This window comes from Oncorhynchus clarkii, chromosome 21 (assembly GCF_045791955.1).
Source record: "Oncorhynchus clarkii lewisi isolate Uvic-CL-2024 chromosome 21, UVic_Ocla_1.0, whole genome shotgun sequence".
NCBI classification, from domain to species: domain Eukaryota; kingdom Metazoa; phylum Chordata; class Actinopteri; order Salmoniformes; family Salmonidae; genus Oncorhynchus; species Oncorhynchus clarkii.
In genome coordinates this window covers 15574901-15593864 of record NC_092167.1, presented here as the reverse complement: position 1 = coordinate 15593864, position 18964 = coordinate 15574901, and the positions used below count along the sequence as shown (strand labels likewise).

Genomic DNA, 18964 nt, shown 5'->3' with positions numbered 1-18964 from the left:
AACCGTCATCAGCGCCTTCGGCGGGGTGCCAGATTCCTTAAAATCCCCAATTTGTGTCGAGGCTGGGAAATATCCTAAACATGTTATCAATCATTTTCCCCCTCCATCTTGTTATTTCCCCTGCTCTGACCTCACAGCACCCTAATGGAACCTACCCTGTTCTGTGGGAGGTGAGGAGAGAGGCCTGCGCCTGGATAAACAAAATGTCCAATCTGGCAACGCCATAGGGACCAGGAGGAGAGTGAAGATGAATAAGGGCTTAGATCAGGCAACACCTTGGGGTGCAGAGGGAAGTAGAGTTAGGGTCAGACCTAGCAACCCTGTAGGGAGCAGAGGGAAGTAGAGTTAGGGTCAGACCTAGCAACCCTGTAGGGACAGAGGGAAGTAGAATTAGGGTCAGACCTAGCAACCCTGTAGGGACAGAGGGAAGTAGAGTTAGGGTCAGACCTAGCAACCCTGTAGGGAGCAGAGGGAAGTAGAGTTAGGGTCAGACCAAGCAACCCTGTAGGGAGCAGAGGGAAGTAGAGTTAGGGTCAGACCTAGCAACCCTGTAGGGAGCAGAGGGAAGTAGAGTCAGGGTCAGACCTAGCAACCCTGTAGGGAGCAGAGGGAAGTAGAGTTAGGGTCAGACCTAGCAACCCTGTAGGGAGCAGAGGGAAGTAGAGTTAGGGTCAGACCTAGCAACCCTGTCGGGAGCAGAGGGAAGTAGAGTCAGGGTCAGACCTAGCAACCCTGTAGGGAGCAGAGGGAAGTAGAGTTAGGGTCAGACCTAGCAACCCTGTAGGGAGCAGAGGGAAGTAGAGTTAGGGTCAGACCTAGCAACCCTGTAGGGAGCAGAGGGAAGTAGAGTCAGGGTCAGACCTAGCAACCCTGTAGGGAGCAGAGGGAAGTAGAGTTAGGGTCAGACCTAGCAACCCTGTAGGGAGCAGAGGGAAGTAGAGTTAGGGTCAGACCTAGCAACCCTGTAGGGACAGAGGGAAGTAGAGTCAGGGTCAGACCTAGCAACCCTGTAGGGAGCAGAGGGAAGTAGAGTTAGGGTCAGACCTAGCAACCCTGTAGGGAGCAGAGGGAAGTAGAGTTAGGGTCAGACCTAGCAACCCTGTAGGGAGCAGAGGGAAGTAGAGTTAGGGTCAGACCTAGCAACCCTGTAGGGAGCAGAGGGAAGTAGAGTCAGGGTCAGACCTAGCAACCCTGTAGGGAGCAGAGGGAAGTAGAGTTAGGGTCAGACCTAGCAACCCTGTAGGGAGCAGAGGGAAGTAGAGTTAGGGTCAGACCTAGCAACCCTGTCGGGAGCAGAGGGAAGTAGAGTTAGGGTCAGACCTAGCAACCCTGTAGGGACAGAGGGAAGTAGAGTTAGGGTCAGACCTAGCAACCCTGTAGGGAGCAGAGGGAAGTAGAGTTAGGGTCAGACCTAGCAACCCTGTAGGGACAGAGGGAAGTAGAGTCAGGGTCAGACCTAGCAACCCTGTAGGGAGCAGAGGGAAGTAGAGTTAGGGTCAGACCTAGCAACCCTGTAGGGAGCAGAGGGAAGTAGAGTTAGGGTCAGACCTAGCAACCCTGTAGGGAGCAGAGGGAAGTAGAGTTAGGGTCAGACCTAGCAACCCTGTAGGGAGCAGAGGGAAGTAGAGTTAGGGTCAGACCTAGCAACCCTGTAGGGAGCAGATTTGGGTGAAATGGATTAAGGGGTCAGATTGTTGGGCTGCTAGCAGCAGTTGTGCCTGACACCAACTGCCCCAGAATGCACTAGCCGATTTCTCAGGGTGCTAAGAAGTGTGTGCATAGACTACAACAGGTTGTTTATTTAGCATGGAGGGCACTCCACATACGCTAGGTTACATTATACTGTGTGTAATGCTGGGCTATTTTATCAGCATGACAGACATTGACAGGGGACCTTAATGGTGACGTCACTGAAACAGGGCACAATGGAACCTTTCAATGGAACTCTACCTCTCTGTTTTTCTGTCTCTCTCACTTTGACCAATCAGGTTATAGAAGCGACTGCTCTCTGTTCTGACACTCCAGGTGTGAGTGACTAAGTCTACGCAGACACACACAGACACGCACAAACCCCACACACACACACAAGCACACACAAACACACACAAGCATACACAAACACACACACACACATTTAGATAACCTACCTTTGCCAGGCACAACAGCACTGGATGTCAGGTGGCTCCTGGGTATGTTGAAGGGAGAGGTCAGATCCAAACCCAACCCGTACTCCATTCTCAACTCCAGAGTTCTTCCCCCCCCCCCCTCTCTCTTTCTCATCCGTTATTCTTCCCTCCATACTATATCCCCCACTGTGTAATCCTGCGGTCCAGATGGCTTAATCCTGATAACCTGTTTCCACTCGCAACGATTAGGTCATCACATCTGTCTTAAACATAGAAATTGTGGAAATGTGGTTTGGAAACGTTTTGTTGCTATGGACACAGACCGTTATCTATGTTTATGGTGCCAAGTCTATGTGGACAGAGTAACAAACAAAGTGATGTACTGGAAACTCATATACCCAAACATCCTCACAGGAAGCAGGCGGCTGTGTCACTGCCTGACATTTAACATCACCATCATCAGGACCCCTTGGATTAATCCCGCTCGTCATCAGTGAAAAAACTTTGTGGCTAGTCATAATAAACATGTATTGACACGGGTTCAAAATATCTCATCCCAAACAACCTTGTGATTTTGGCTCTCTTGGCTGGACTCAGAGGAATGTCTACTGTCTGGTAGGTCTGTCTGTTAGAAACGTCAGTCTCTGGACTAACACATTATGTTTAACCAGTCTCTCTCCCTGTCCATCTCTTCACTCTTCCACTCACCCTATCCCCTGTTTCCACTCTTCTCTCCCTGTCCATCTCTTCACTCTTCCACTCACCCTATCCCCTGTTTCCACTCTTCTCTCCCTGTCCATCTCTTCACTCTTCCACTCACCCTATCCCCTGTTTCCACTCTTCTCTCCATGTCCATCTCTTCACTCTTCCACTCACCCTATCCCCTGTTTCCACTCTTCTCTCCCTGTCCATCTCTTCACTCTTCCACTCACCCTATCCCCTGTTTCCACTCTTCTCTACGTGTCTATCTCTTCACTCTTCCACTCACCCTATCCCCTGTTTCCACTCTTCTCTCCCTGTCCATCTCTTCACTCTTCCACTCACCCTATCTCCTGTTTCCACTCTTCTCTCCCTGTCCATCTCTTCACTCTTCCACTCACCCTATCCCCTGTTTCCACTCTTCTCTCCCTGTCTATCTCTTCACTCTTCCACTCACCCTATCCCCTGTTTCCACTCTTCTCTACCTGTCCATCTCTTCACTCTTCCACTCACCCTATCCCCTGTTTCCACTCTTCTCTCCCTGTCCATCTCTTCACTCTTCCACTCACCCTACCCCCTGTTTCCACTCTTCTCTCCCTGTCCATCTCTTCACTCTTCCACTCACCATACCACCTGTTTCCACTCTTCTCTACCTGTCCATCTCTTCACTCTTCCACTCACCCTATCCCCTGTTTCCACTCTTCTCTACCTGTCCATCTCTTCACTCTTCCACTCACCCTATCCCCTGTTTCCACTCTTCTCTACGTGTCCATCTCTTCACTCTTCCACTCACCCTATCCCCTGTTTCCACTCTTCTCTTCCTGTCCATATCTCTGTGTCTCCTCTCTACTTTATATTTCACTCTGCTCCTAATCTCTCCCTCTCTCTCTCTCCAGTGGAAACTGCTCTGTGGTCCTCGTTTGACCCTGGCTGTGGTGCCGTGCTAAAACTTTTATGAGCAGTGCCTTTTGGAACATTTAACTTGTGGACGGACTTCTTCCTCTCACTATGCTCCTCCTCACGCTTCACGCAGACCACTGAGATGGAGAGAGGAGAGAGAGAGAAAGAGAAAGAGAAAGAGAGAGAGAGAGAGAGAGAGAGAGAGAGAGAGAGCAGGCAAACTGACCATCTGTGCCACTGAGAATGAAGAGGAGACAATGGATGAATTCTACTTAAGTGATGCCCGAGAAGCTGGTGTTTGAAGGATTTTGGCACGGGTGCTGTTAGGCCTCGGTCTCGGACCTAACAACAACGGCTTCGAGGGCATTATCCCTTTTATACAATGAGATTCCAACATATTCCAAATAATGATTGACATATTTGAATTAAAAACATTATTTTGATTAATTTATTCACACTACTGTATTTCACCCTCCACGAGATATAGTCCAGACACAAATCAAGGGTTGATACCCAAGCAGGCTGGTCGTTCGTTCAATCGGTCCGGTTGCTAGAGACGTGGCCCAACCGGAATAACAGCAAAGTAGCTGCATTTGAGTTTGTTTAAGCTGTTTTCTAATGATTGTTTTTTTTATACATCCATAAAAATGAGCTAATGATGTGCGATTTCGCCTGGCGTAGAACATTTGCTCTCTGTTCAGAAGAAACTGAAGCTGGAATGACAGCAAACTAGCTGCATTTAGTGTTTTTCTACAGACATTTCTTGGTGTGTATGCCAGTCTGTCTGTCTCGTTCAGACTACCGACACGTTCATTACCATAGGACAGATGGAGAAGGAATTTCAACGGCAAGGTTATTGCTAATCTCCGCTGTTGAAAGCTAAACGTTAGTCTAAAAGAAATGGGAGATCATTTCTAGATGCTTTTTTACAGGGAAGATCTAGTTTATAAATTGCCTGGCTGGGCTGACGAGACAGTGGATTGCGCAGTCAGTTGGAACAGAGTAAATGGGCATTTCAACGTCATAGATTTAGCCGGTGGTAACTTGTGGAATAGACACCAGCTGGACTGCGGTTTTAGCCAATGAGCATCCGGTATTAGACACATTCATTTTATAATCTCATATACCTGTACTTCTGCTCAGGTTCATTGAATCCAAAGATGAAATACAGAGCATATCCTCAGCCTCCTCGGATAACCAGTGGAAATAGACAGTACACCAATGCAAAATTAACAGCTGGATTAGATACATGGAAACATATATTGTTTTAGACAGAATACTATATAACAGAGCAACATGATTATTACACCAATATCATTTCAGGGGTTCTCAGTGTGAGACTGATGTTGTCATTTGATTTGATGTGCTTCCACCCCGTTAATAGATCTTACATATAGCCCATTCAATTCCCTCTACCCAGACTGCAACACTAAACACATGGCCCTCTAACAATAAGGCGACATATTCAACTGGCTGTTGAAAAGTTGGACCTTTTCCTAAGTCCTCTGTATCTAAATGCTGTACACGACACCAGAGAAATGGCTGGAAGTCTGTGGGGGGAGAAACCATATCAATCCAACATAGAGGACTTCCTTTATAAAGAAAGATATTAGCAGGGGGTGAGGTGTTTTGGGGGGAGGTGGTGGTGGGGATGGTGGAGGTGGTGGTGCAATCAGAGTTATTCTCCTCTCTTGGCTAGCCAGAGTTGCTTATCCTTGGTGGCTGCTAGAGAGGTAGGGGGTGTGGGATGTAGGGTAGGGGGTGATTGGGGGGGGGGGGGGTTCTGGCCCTGCTCGGACATTCTTCTGAGCTGACTGCCTCTGACACATGCTAACAATTAGAGATACTGTTGTCGGGCGAGAGAGAGAGAGAGAGAGGGTGAGGAAGACAGGGAGAGAGTGAGAGAGCGAGAGAGAGAAGGTAATGGAGAGGGCGAGAGAGAGGGAGAAAGAGAGAGAGAAAGAGAGAGAGAGAGAGCGGCTGAGATGAAGAGACAGAGACAGAGACGAAGAGAGAGAGAGGAGAGACAAAAAGAAAGATGAGGAGAGAGAGTGGTCTCACTCATTTCCCTCAGCTCCAGTAAAGTTAGATAGCAGGGAAGGATCTGCAAGGATCTACAACAGTTAATACTTCTACTACCCCATAGGGTCTACTACCACAGAGCCTGAACACTGTCTAACACCAGGAGACCAGGAGGTAACTTGGAACCTCTCAGAGTGTTGGGGTAACATTGGGGGTAAGGTTACATTTTTATCACACACACCAGAGACTTGCTGAAGGAGTGAGACCATCAACATAAGAACCAGTCACCACCACCACCCTCTCTCTCGCCCTCTCCATACTGCCCTCTCCCTTGCTCTCTCTCCATACTGCCCTCTCCCTTGCTCTTTCTCCATACTGCTCTCTCCCTTGCTCTCTCTCCATACTGCTCTCTCCCTTGCTCTCTCTCCATACTGCCCTCTCCCTTGCTCTCTCTCCATACTGCTCTCTCCCTTGCTCTCTCTCCATACTGCCCTCTCCCTTGCTCTCTCTCCATACTGCTCTCTCCCTTGCTCTCTCTCCATACTACTATCTCCCTTGCTCTCTCTCCATACTGCCCTCTCCCTTGCTCTCTCTCCATACTACTCTCTCCCTTGCTCTCTCTCCATACTACTCTCTCCCTTGCTCTCTCTCCATACTACTCTCTCCCTTGCTCTCTCTCCATACTGCTCTCTCCCTTGCTCTCTCTCCATACTGCCCTCTCCCTTGCTCTCTCTCCATACTGCTCTATCCCTTGCTCTCTCTCCATACTACTCTCTCCCTTGCTCTCTCTCCATACTACTCTCTCCCTTGCTCTCTCTCCATACTACTACTCTCTCCCTTGCTCTCTCTCCATACTACTCTCTCCCTTGCTCTCTCTCCATACTGCCCTCTCCCTTGCTCTCTCTCCATACTACTCTCATACTATACTACTCTCTCCCTTGCTCTCTCTCCATACTGCCCTCTCCCTTGCTCTCTCTCCATACTACTCTCTCCCTTGCTCTCTCTCCATACTACTCTCTCCCTTGCTCTCTCTCCATACTGCTCTCTCTCCCTTGCTCTCTCTCCATACTACTCTCTCCCTTGCTCTCTCTCCATACTACTCTCTCCCTTGCTCTCTCTCCATACTACTCTCTCTCCCTTGCTCTCTCTCCATACTACTCTCTCCCTTGCTCTCTCTCCATACTGCCCTCTCCCTTGCTCTCTCTCCATACTGCTCTCTCCCTTGCTCTCTCTCCATACTGCCCTCTCCCTTGCTCTCTCTCCATACTGCTCTCTCCCTTGCTCTCTCTCCATACTGCTCTCTCTCCCTTGCTCTCTCTCCATACTGCTCTCTCCCTTGCTCTCTCTCCATACTACTATCTCCCTTGCTCTCTCTCCATACTGCCCTCTCCCTTGCTCTCTCTCCATACTACTCTCTCCCTTGCTCTCTCTCCATACTACTCTCTCCCTTGCTCTCTCTCCATACTACTCTCTCCCTTGCTCTCTCTCCATACTGCTCTCTCCCTTGCTCTCTCTCCATACTGCCCTCTCCCTTGCTCTCTCTCCATACTGCTCTCTCTCCATCCCTCTGCTCTCTCTCCATACTACTCTCTCCCTTGCTCTCTCTCCATACTACTCTCTCCCTTGCTCTCTCTCCATACTGCTACTCTCTCCCTTGCTCTCTCTCCATACTACTCTCTCCCTTGCTCTCTCTCCATACTGCCCTCTCCCTTGCTCTCTCTCCATACTACTCTCTCCCTTGCTCTCTCTCCATACTGCCCTCTCCCTTGCTCTCTCTCCATACTACTCTCTCCCTTGCTCTCTCTCCATACTACTCTCTCCCTTGCTCTCTCTCCATACTGCCCTCTCCCTTGCTCTCTCTCCATACTACTCTCTCCCTTGCTCTCTCTCCATACTACTCTCTCCCTTGCTCTCTCTCCATACTACTCTCTCCCTTGCTCTCTCTCCATACTACTCTCTCCCTTGCTCTCTCTCCATACTGCCCTCTCCCTTGCTCTCTCTCCATACTACTCTCTCCCTTGCTCTCTCCATACTGCCCTCTCCCTTGCTCTCTCTCCATACTACTCTCTCCCTTGCTCTCTCTCCATACTCCTCTCTCCCTTGCTCTCTCTCCATACTGCCCTCTCCCTTGCTCTCTCTCCATACTACTCTCTCCCTTGCTCTCTCTCCATACTCTCTCTCCCTTGCTCTCTCTCCATACTGCTCTCTCCCTTGCTCTCTCTCCATACTACTCTCTCCCTTGCTCTCTCTCCACTCTCTCCCTTGCTCTCTCTCCATACTGCCCTCTCCCTTGCTCTCTCTCCATACTACTCTCTCCCTTGCTCTCTCTCCATACTACTCTCTCCCTTGCTCTCTCTCCATACTACTCTCTCCCTTGCTCTCTCTCCATACTGCTCTCTCCCTTGCTCTCTCTCCATACTGCCCTCTCCCTTGCTCTCTCTCCATACTGCTCTATCCCTTGCTCTCTCTCCATACTACTCTCTCCCTTGCTCTCTCTCCATACTGCTCTCTCCCTTGCTCTCTCTCCATCCTACTCTCTCCCTTGCTCTCTCTCCATACTACTCTCTCCCTTGCTCTCTCTCCATACTGCCCTCTCCCTTGCTCTCTCTCCATACTACTCTCTCCCTTGCTCTCTCTCCATACTGCCCTCTCCCTTGCTCTCTCTCCATACTACTCTCTCCCTTGCTCTCTCTCCATACTACTCTCTCCCTTGCTCTCTCTCCATACTGCCCTCTCCCTTGCTCTCTCTCCATACTACTCTCTCCCTTGCTCTCTCTCCATACTACTCTCTCCCTTGCTCTCTCTCCATACTACTCTCTCCCTTGCTCTCTCTCCATACTACTCTCTCCCTTGCTCTCTCTCCATACTGCCCTCTCCCTTGCTCTCTCTCCATACTACTCTCTCCCTTGCTCTCTCCATACTGCCCTCTCCCTTGCTCTCTCTCCATACTACTCTCTCCCTTGCTCTCTCTCCATACTGCTCTCTCCCTTGCTCTCTCTCCATACTGCTCTATCACTTGCTCTCTCTCCATACTACTCTCTCCCTTGCTCTCTCTCCATACTGCTCTCTCCCTTGCTCTCTCTCCATACTACTCTCTCCCTTGCTCTCTCTCCATACTACTCTCTCCCTTGCTCTCTCTCCATACTGCCCTCTCCCTTGCTCTCTCTCCATACTGCTCTCTCCCTCGTTCTCTCTCCATACTGCTCTCTCTCCATACTGCCCTCTCCCTCGTTCTCTCTCCATACTGCTCTCTTCCCCTTTTCTCTCTCTGTCATTGCTCCCCACCACATTGCACAGTCATGTCAGAGACCCATTACAGAACCACAGTATTTAGCCTTGGATAGTGATACAGGAAACACATACACACATACACACAGCTACTACTGGAGATACCACAACTTTCCCCCCTGTTAAATTCACAACAACAATGTGAACCCACAATGGGGTCAATCATACCGCAGTCAAATGAACCGACCAACCAATCAGAGGGCCACGCTCAACTTCTCTTTTTCTCTCATCAGGACTGAGTCAGAGAGAGGGGATGGAGAGAGAGACATAGAGAGGGAGAGAGAGTGAGAGAGAGAGAGAGAGAGAGAGAGAGGGAGAGAGAGAGAGAGATGTACTCATTCATCAAAGAGCAGAGTAAGTTATAACTTTATGAGTAAGCGGAGGTCCATCTAATGTCATAAGGATGGTCTGTTTGAGTCATAATGTCATAACGGATGGTCTGTTTGAGCCATAATGTCATAACGGATGGTCTGTTTGAGTCATAATGTCATAACGGATGTTCTGTTTGAGTCATAATGTCATAACGGATGGTCTGTTTGAGTCATAATGTCATAACGGATGGTCTGTTTGAGTCATAATGTCATAACGGATGGTCTGTTTGAGTCATAATGTCATAAGGATGGTCTGTTTGAGTCATAATGTCATAACGGATGTTCTGTTTGAGTCATAATGTCATAACGGATGGTCTGTTTGAGTCATAATGTCATAACGGATGGTCTGTTTGAGTCATAATGTCATAACGGATGTTCTGTTTGAGTGATAATGTCATAACGGATGGTCTGTTTGAGTCATAATGTCATAACGGATGTTCTGTTTGAGTCATAATGTCATAACGGATGGTCTGTTTGAGTCATAATGTCATAACGGATGTTCTGTTTGAGTCATAATGTCATAACGGATGGTCTGTTTGAGTCATAATGTCATAACGGATGGTCTGTTTGAGTCATAATGTCATAACGGATGGTCTGTTTGAGTCATAATGTCATAAGGATAGTCTGTTTGAGTCATAATGTCATAACGGATGGTCTGTTTGAGTCATAATGTCATAACGGATAGTCTGTTTGAGTCATAATGTCATAACGGATGGTCTGTTTGAGTCATAATGTCATAACGGATGGTCTGTTTGAGTCATAATGTCATAACGGATGTTCTGTTTGAGTCATAATGTCATAACGGATGGTCTGTTTGAGTCATAATGTCATAACGGATGGTCTGTTTGAGTCATAATGTCATAACGGATGGTCTGTTTGAGTCATAATGTCATAAGGATGGTCTGTTTGAGTCATAATGTCATAACGGATGTTCTGTTTGAGTCATAATGTCATAACGGATGGTCTGTTTGAGTCATAATGTCATAACGGATGGTCTGTTTGAGTCATAATGTCATAATGGATGGTCTGTTTGAGTCATAATGTCATAACGGATGGTCTGTTTGAGTCATAATGTCATAACGGATGGTCTGTTTGAGTCATAATGTCATAACGGATGGTCTGTTTGAGTCATAATGTCATAACGGATGGTCTGTTTGAGTCATAATGTCATAACGGATGGTCTGTTTGAGTCATAATGTCATAACGGATGGTCTGTTTGAGTCATAATGTCATAAGGATGGTCTGTTTGAGTCATAATGTCATAACGGATGTTCTGTTTGAGTCATAATGTCATAACGGATGGTCTGTTTGAGTCATAATGTCATAACGGATGGTCTGTTTGAGTCATAATGTCATAATGGATGGTCTGTTTGAGTCATAATGTCATAACGGATGGTCTGTTTGAGTCATAATGTCATAACGGATGGTCTGTTTGGGTCATAATTTCATAACGGATGTTCTGTTTGAGTCATAATGTCATAAGGATGGTCTGTTTGAGTCATAATGTCATAACGGATGTTCTGTTTGAGTCATAATGTCATAACGGATGGTCTGTTTGAGTCATAATGTCATAAGGATGGTCTGTTTGAGTCATAAGGTCATAACGGATGGTCTGTTTGAGTCATAATGTCATAACGGATAGTCTGTTTGAGTCATAATGTCATAACGGATGTTCTGTTTGAGTCATAATGTCATAACGGATGGTCTGTTTGAGTCATAATGTCATAACGGATGGTCTGTTTGAGTCATAATGTCATAACGGATGGTCTGTTTGAGTCATAATGTCATAACGGATAGTCTGTTTGAGTCATAATGTCATAACGGATGTTCTGTTTGAGTCTTAATGTCTTCACGGATGGTCTGTTTGAGTCATAATGTCATAACGGATGTTCTGTTTGAGTCATAATGTCATAACGGATAGTCTGTTTGAGTCATAATGTCATAACGGATGTTCTGTTTGAGTCATAATGTCATCACGGATCGTCTGTTTGAGTCATAATGTCATAACGGATGGTCTGTTTGAGTCATAATGTCATAACGGATAGTCTGTTTGAGTCATAATGTCATAACGGATGTTCTGTTTGAGTCATAATGTCATAACGGATGGTCTGTTTGAGTCATAATGTCATAACGGATGGTCTGTTTGAGTCATAATGTCATAACGGATGGTCTGTTTGGGTCATAATGTCATAACGGATAGTCTGTTTGAGTCATAATGTCATAACGGATGGTCTGTTTGAGTCATAATGTCATATACTACTGTGTCTTAGTGCCGGGAAAAGGGATACGCAACTCTTCAGGACCCCCACCTAAAACCCCCCTCAGCGCCAGAGGTCTCAGTCACCTTTTCCTCGCCCCGTCATACCCTCGTAATTTCCCTCTCCTCTCTCCCGACCCCCTCTCTCCACATTCTCTCTCCTAACCCCTCTCATTCTCCCCACTTCCCTGCCTCCTCTCTTTTAACTAACCCCTCTTTCACAGTCCTCTCCCCCGCCCCCTCTCCCCATGCCACTCTGGGGCTGTATGTGGGTCTATTTTAGGCGCCTGTTAGTGGAGGAAGCCCAGAGCCCCAGAGCCCAGCTGTCTGCTCATCAATCAGCTGCCCCCTTCCCCAAATGAGTGAAGCTGACCTGGGCCAGGCTGGCCCCTCACTGCCCCTCCAGACTACCAGACTACCAGACAACCAGAGAGCCGGAAGGCCAAACCACCAGAACCAGGGGGGAGGGGGATATCAGTCTGAATTTCCTGTGGCAGTAACCTTTCCCGTTCTTACTTGACTTCCAACTCTCCATGTCACACACTCTGTGACACACACTGATTTCCAAATCTCCAAGTCACACACCCTCTAGTCTTCCTTCCCTGCCTGCTGGCATCCATGAGTGTGTGTGTATCATGTGTGTGAAGGAGTAAGACAGAGTGAATGAGTGTGTGAGTGTGTGTGTTCTCCAGCTCTTCTGTTACCCAACACTCCCCTCCACCCCCCACTGAGAGAGAGAGAGCCATGGCAGGTGCCCTTCTGAAAGGATCACTCTTTTCACCAATGTCACTCAGCCACCCTGGTCCGACCCTTCCCAATGACTCTGTCTGCTTGTAGACCCATTTCCCCTTTATCACACTGTATCCTGGGTAGCCCTAACAGATATTGGACCAGATAACCCCTCAAAGCTGACCCAATTTCAGTTTGTCCTGAGGATGAATCAACAACATTGTAGTTACTCCACAATACTAACATAAATGACAGAGTGAAAAGAATAAAGCCTTTACAGAATACAAATATTCCAAAATATGCATCCTGTTTGCAATAAGGCGCTAAAGTAATAATGCAAAACAATTTGGCAAAGAAATGTACTTTTTGTACTGAATACAAAGCGTTATGTTTGGGGCAAATCCAACACAACACATAACTGAGTACCACTCTTCAAGCATGGTGGCGGATGCATCATGTTATGGGTATGCTTGTCATCGGCAAGGACTAGGGAGTTTTTTAGGATAAAAAGCATTGGAATAGAGCTAAGCACAGGCAAAATCTGAGAGGAAAACCTGGCTCAGTCTGCTTTCCAACAGACAGTGGGAGACATAGTCACCTTTCAGCTGGAAAATAACCTAAAATATAAGGCCAAATATACACTGGAGTTTCTTACCAAGATGACATTGAATGTTCCTGAGTGGCCTAGTTATAGTTCTGACTTAAATCGCCTTGAAAATCTATGACAATACTTGAAAATAGCTGTCTAGCAATGATCAACAACCAACTTGACAGAGCTTGAATAATGTTTTTGAGAATATTGGGGCAAATATTGTACAATCCAGGTATGCTAAGCTCTTAGAGACTTACACAAAAACAGTCACAGCTGTAGTCTCTGCTAAAGGTGATTCTAACATCTATTGACTTAGGGGAATGAATACGTATCTATTAAATTAGTGTTTTATTTTTCATAAATAAAATTAAATATCATAGAGTTTGGTCAAAGAGGATGAAGAAATCGATGATATTTTATTTCATTCATGACCCAGAGGAAGGCACAGTGATGCCGAAACGTTGGTAAATACCCATTAAATTGCTGGGCCATTACACATGGAGTGTGTGACTTTCTTTATTTTGATAGTTTATAATTCATGAAAAAATGTACAGTAATATATCTTGTGTGGATCCTTGACCCCAAAAAAAGGATAATTAAATCAATTTGAATCCCATTTTGTAACAAAACTAAATGTTTGAAAAGTCAAGGGGTGTGAATACTTTCTGATGGCAATGTATGTGACAGAGAGTAAACAACGTGTAAGATGAAGAAAACAACAAAGGCCAGAGTGGTGAACTGGGGTCTGTACCACTGATGGCTGTTGCCATGCTCTTATCAAGAGTTGGCCAACACAGCCACAACACATCAGCACAACAGATGTTGACAACAAGGATGCTTTGATGTGCCGCCTTTTCTCATGAACCTGTTTCAGATTCTGAGAATAAATATTATAGCATTGATTAGTTTTAAGGCAGAACATGAGCCAAGGATCATTTTGGGGTGGCAGGTAGCCTAGTGGTTAGAGCGTTGGACTAGTAACCGAAAGGTTGCTAGATCGAATCCCCGAGCCGACAAGGTAAAAATCTGTTGTTCTGCCCCTGAACAAGGCAGTTAACCCACTGTTCCTAGGCCGTCATTGAAAATAAAAATTTGTTCTTAACTGATTTACCTAGTTAAATTAAGGTACAAAAAATATCCTTAGAACCACATTCTCTGAGCACAAGGTGCATTCATAAATCACTGTTATAAGGTTCAGCAACAGAGGAGCCCTCTACAGGGCCAGTCTTAACAATACACTACTTACTGTCTTTCCTGCTGGCTGCTGCATCATCATCATCATCATCATCATAATCATAATCATATGCCACCAGGGGTCTTTCCATAGTCCCCAAATCCAGAACGAATTCAAGAAAGCGTACAGTATTATATAGAGCCCTTATTGCATGGAACTTCCTTCCATCTCATATTGCTCCAATAAACAGCAGACCTGGTTTCCAAAAACAGATAAAGCAACACCTCGCGGCACAACGCCTCTCCCCTATTTGACCTAGATAGTTTGTTTGTATGCACTGATATGTAGGCTACGTGTGCCTTTTATGTATGTAGTTCTGTCCATGAACTGTTCTTGTCTATCGACGTTCTGTATTATGTCATGCTTCATGTTTCATGTTTTGTGTGGACCCCAGGAAGAGTAGCTGCTGCTTTTGCAACAGGTAATGGTGATCCTAATAAAAAATAAACAAATAAATCATCAGAATCCACATTAGAACCAGTTAGGGACATCAGTCTGAGCCCCTGCCTCAATGATGTTGTTATTGGTTCTCCAAGAACATATCCTACATCCTGGAGCCTCTGGTTCTAAAACATTGCATTACAAAACATTAAGAGCACCTGCTCTTTCCATGACATAGACTGACCAGATGAATGCAGGAGAAAGCTATGATCCCTTACTCATGACATCTGTTAAATCCACTTAAATCCACAGCGTAGATGAACGGGAGGACACAGTTTAAAGAAGGATTTTTAAGCCTTGAAACCATTGAGACATGGATTGGGTGTGTGCCATTCAGAGGGTGAATGAACGGGGTCTTTTGAACGGGGTACGGTAGTAAAACACTGCTGTGTTTTTCACGCTCAACAGTCTCTCGGGTGTATCAAGAATGGTCCACCACCCAAAGAACATTCAGCCAACTGTGGGAAGCATTTGAGTCAACATGGGTCAGCATCCCTGTGGAACGCTTTCGACACCTTGTACTGTAGAGTTCATGCCCAGACAAAATCAGGCTGTTCTGAGGGCAAAAGGAGGGGGGATGAAGTCTACAAGGTGTTGAAAGCGTTCCACAGGGATGCTGCCCCATGTTGACTCCAATGCTTCCCACAGTTGTGTCAAATTGACTGGATATCCTTTGGGAGGTTTGACCATTTTTGATACACACAAGAAACTGTTGAGCGTGAAAATCCCAGCAGCGATGCAGTTCTTGACACACTCAAACTGATGTGCCTGGCAACTACTACCATACCCTGTTCAAAGGCACTTAAATATGTTGTCTCTGCCCATTCACCCTCTGAATGGCACACATACACAATCCATGTCTCAATTGTCTCAAGGCTTAAAAATCCTTCTTTAACCTGCCTCCTCCGCTTCATATACACTTATTGAAGTGGATTTAGCAGGTGACATCAATAAGGGATCATAGCTTACACCTGGATTCACCTGGTCAGTCTATGTCATGGAAAGAGCAGGTGTTCCTAATGTTTTGTGCACTCAGTGTATATACAAATAGCTGGATATATACAAATGATTTGTAGACTACTTGTTACTTATTCATCTTTAGTCCACATACTTGAACACATGAGATAGAGATGCCAAATCACTACATCATTCAGAAGCAACTATAAAGACATTGCCTAATCCAAATTGGAGACTATCCATTCGATGAGAACGCTCCAAATGACTCATTCAGTATTTCATTTCATGAACAACAAATGACAGCAGCCAAGTTGGTTAAACCTGAGATTGTAATGACTCTCAATTGGCAGTATCGTTTCTAATGGGACCATGCATGAGTTACACAGTAATAACACACAGGGATCCAAAGGCATGCACCGAATCCAGAATCTCTCTGTTTCCCGGATCCAGCTGAAAGCAGTCTTTGTCGGGGAGTCAGAAAGGGGACATTTCTTGTTTGGCGCATCCTGAACACATCGCGCCGTGGTCTGGTCACTCTTACGCACAGAAGTACATATCGACGACGTGCGTAATTTGCGTCAAAAAGTACAGTGCATTTCAGTTATGCACTGTTTATAACGCATGCAACAATAGCTATGGAGAAGTGTATACAGTGAAAACACAACTCTGAACAATCTAATCATGGAACAATCAACAACACAACTAGGAATACGTTTTACTCTAATAAATAAAAAGCTGCATTGCGCATTACTTTTCTATAAGATCAAAATGTGTTTAATTCATTTTGAGGAGAAATCAATCTCAGACTCATTTCCCTGACTCAAATACGCCCTCTAAACAGTAACGGCACCCCCAAAAGTGGCTATCCCAGACAGAGTGGACAAAGCATCAACTTTCAACATGTTCCGAGAAACCCAACCATTGCGCTATATCGGTCCTAAATACAAACACCACTTACCTATCGATACCAGCTTTATGTGTTCTCTCTCCAAGAATTCCAGCGCAACGGACACATTTTCCAGTTTCATTTGTCTGAAGTTAGGTCTGGCGTGGTACTTTCTGTACATTTTCTTCTGGCTCAAAACCTCCAGAAGACCGATGAGCTTGAGCCCGTCGGTCAGGTCTTTCTGTAGGTCGTTGATCCGCTTGTTGAGGCACTTGAGGTGCTCGTTGCACCACCTGGTGAAGGTGTTCTGTTGTATTTTCTTCCAGGGCGCATCCTCAGCGAGGTCCTTCTCCGTAGCCGGCATCTCTTCCTCGTCGTCCCCGTTGTCCGTACTCTTGTAGTACTGCGGCGGCTGCTGCTGCTCGTAGTACGTATTATTGCTCATCATGTTGTCGGTTTCCGTGCCCTTTTTATACCACATTCAGTGGGGCCAGTGTGTGAACGTTACGGCACGCAAGGGAGCGTGGAAAGAAATAAAAAAAAACTGTTTATTGCGGGCCAGTGCCAAGCTTGAGCATTGGCCGTGAAAAAAGTTGTAAAACTAGGAAAAATATGAAAGCAAGAGTAAACGAGATTTTCGTTTGTACTTGTGATGGGAGTGGAGTTTGTCAAACCAAGCAGTCTGTCAGTGGGATTAATTAAATAATCCGTTTATCGTTTCCAATGTGGACGGTCTCCTGGCTTTAAATTTATCAGAATTGTGAAAAAAGTGGTAGCTGCATCCTAATAGACACCTTGGCACGGAAGAAGAATAGACTGTAGAAAGATGAAGGCGTTGTCTGTGGACAGGACCGCTAGTAGCCCTACGAAGTCGGCGGCGGCAGCCTGCTTGGTGATGTCCGTTACACTTGAGTAGCTAAATGAAGCTCTAGGCAGGACAGGTTTTTAAAAAGCTCGGCACCCCTGAAGCTCGCGTCAGGCCCCTCGACTCCCTGGAATGCCCCCGTCATGACCATATACAACTGCAGGATGGGTATTCTCTAATCAGACGAAGATAGCGAGATGCAACACCATTGGGTAACATAAGAGAAGGGGGTCAACGATTGGCCCTGGGGCGCCATAACAGTTGTGACACTTCTCGTTATTTTTAGGCTCTCCAAATTGGGCGAGGGGGACGGAGCTTTGAGGTTGTTGTAAAAGTGAACGGTGACCAGGGCCTACTGGGCCTTTAATAACAATTGGACTATGAAGGGAAAAATGATGCCAGCATCTTCAACAGATCCAACCTTTACCAGCCAGGGTTATTCTTGCTGTCACTCATATGTCCACTGACGCAGAATTGTGTTTATAAACATATATATTTGTCAACATAATAAATAAACTCACATGACAAGCTAACTAATTAATAAGATAACATCAAACCTTTTGACGCTTAATTAACAAGAGGAAGATCATACAGGATTCTTGGGTTGACAGGGGTTTCAAAAGCGGCTCTCTTTCTCTAGTTCTTTTGGTCTCTCACTCTTTCGCTCTCTCACTCACTTGCTCTTTCTCTCGCTCGCGTGCGCGCGCTCGCGCACACACACACAACCAAATGGGGTAAAGTTAAAACAGTGTTTGATTGCATGTCTGGTGTTGTCCGCCCCATGGCTGACTCTGTGGTGAGCTATGTAAATGCTATGCGGCCTGAGTCTTTTCCTGGAAGTGACACTGGTAGCTATGTGGTCACGGTTGACCTCTGACCCATGATGTAGGGTCCATCCTGAATTAATTAAGCCAAATGAAAGTTACTCCTGAGGTGGTGACCTGTGGCACCCTCTATAACCACTGAGCTTATTATTATTTGACTCTGCTGGTCATCTATGAGTGTTTGAACATCTTGAAGAACAGTCTGGGGTTAAGTATTCTGGCCACCCCTCAGAGCCTGGTTCCTCTCTAGGTTTCTTCATAGGTTCCTACCTTTCTAGGGAGATTTTGCTAGCCAGTGTGCTTCTACGTCTGTATTGCTTGCTCTCTGGGGTTTTAGGCTGGGTTTCTGTACAAGCACTTTGTGACAGCTGCTGATGTAAAAAGGGCTTTATAAATACATTTGATTGATTGATTGATTGATTGATTAAGCAATTAACATCCCATCATTCTTAGGGTCATGTATAAAAAAAATCCCAGTTGCCCATTATTTTGGCTACAATGGCTGGAAGAATAGATCTCAGTGACTTTGAAAGAGGGGTCTCAAAGAAGCATGGGTTTAAAGTGTGTGTGTGTGTGTGTGTGTGTGTGTGTGTGTGTGTGTGTGTGTGTGTGTGTGTGTGTGTGTGTCATAGTCACCAGATCTCATTCAAATGGAACAGTTATTGGAGAGAATCTGGAGCGGTGCCTGAGAGAGCAGTTTCCACCACCATCAACAAAACACCAGATTATGGAATTTCTCGTGGAAGAAGGGTATTGCATACTGCCAATAGAGT

At 45.9% G+C, this 18964-nt stretch overlaps 1 protein-coding gene across 13 annotated transcripts in view; it reads right to left on the bottom strand.

The window, feature by feature from the left end:
• Positions 1 to 17423, bottom strand: part of LOC139378650 (filamin-C-like) — a 111899-nt gene extending 94476 nt beyond the window's left edge. For all 13 annotated transcript variants that reach the window (XM_071121008.1, XM_071121009.1, XM_071121019.1 and 10 more), the window contains exon 1: positions 16575 to 17423. In XM_071121008.1, coding sequence (XP_070977109.1) covers positions 16575 to 16983 — 409 coding nt within the window. In that variant the 5' untranslated portion in view covers positions 16984 to 17423. The remainder of the gene's footprint in view (positions 1 to 16574) is intronic.
• Positions 17424 to 18964: the final 1541 nt, after the last annotated feature.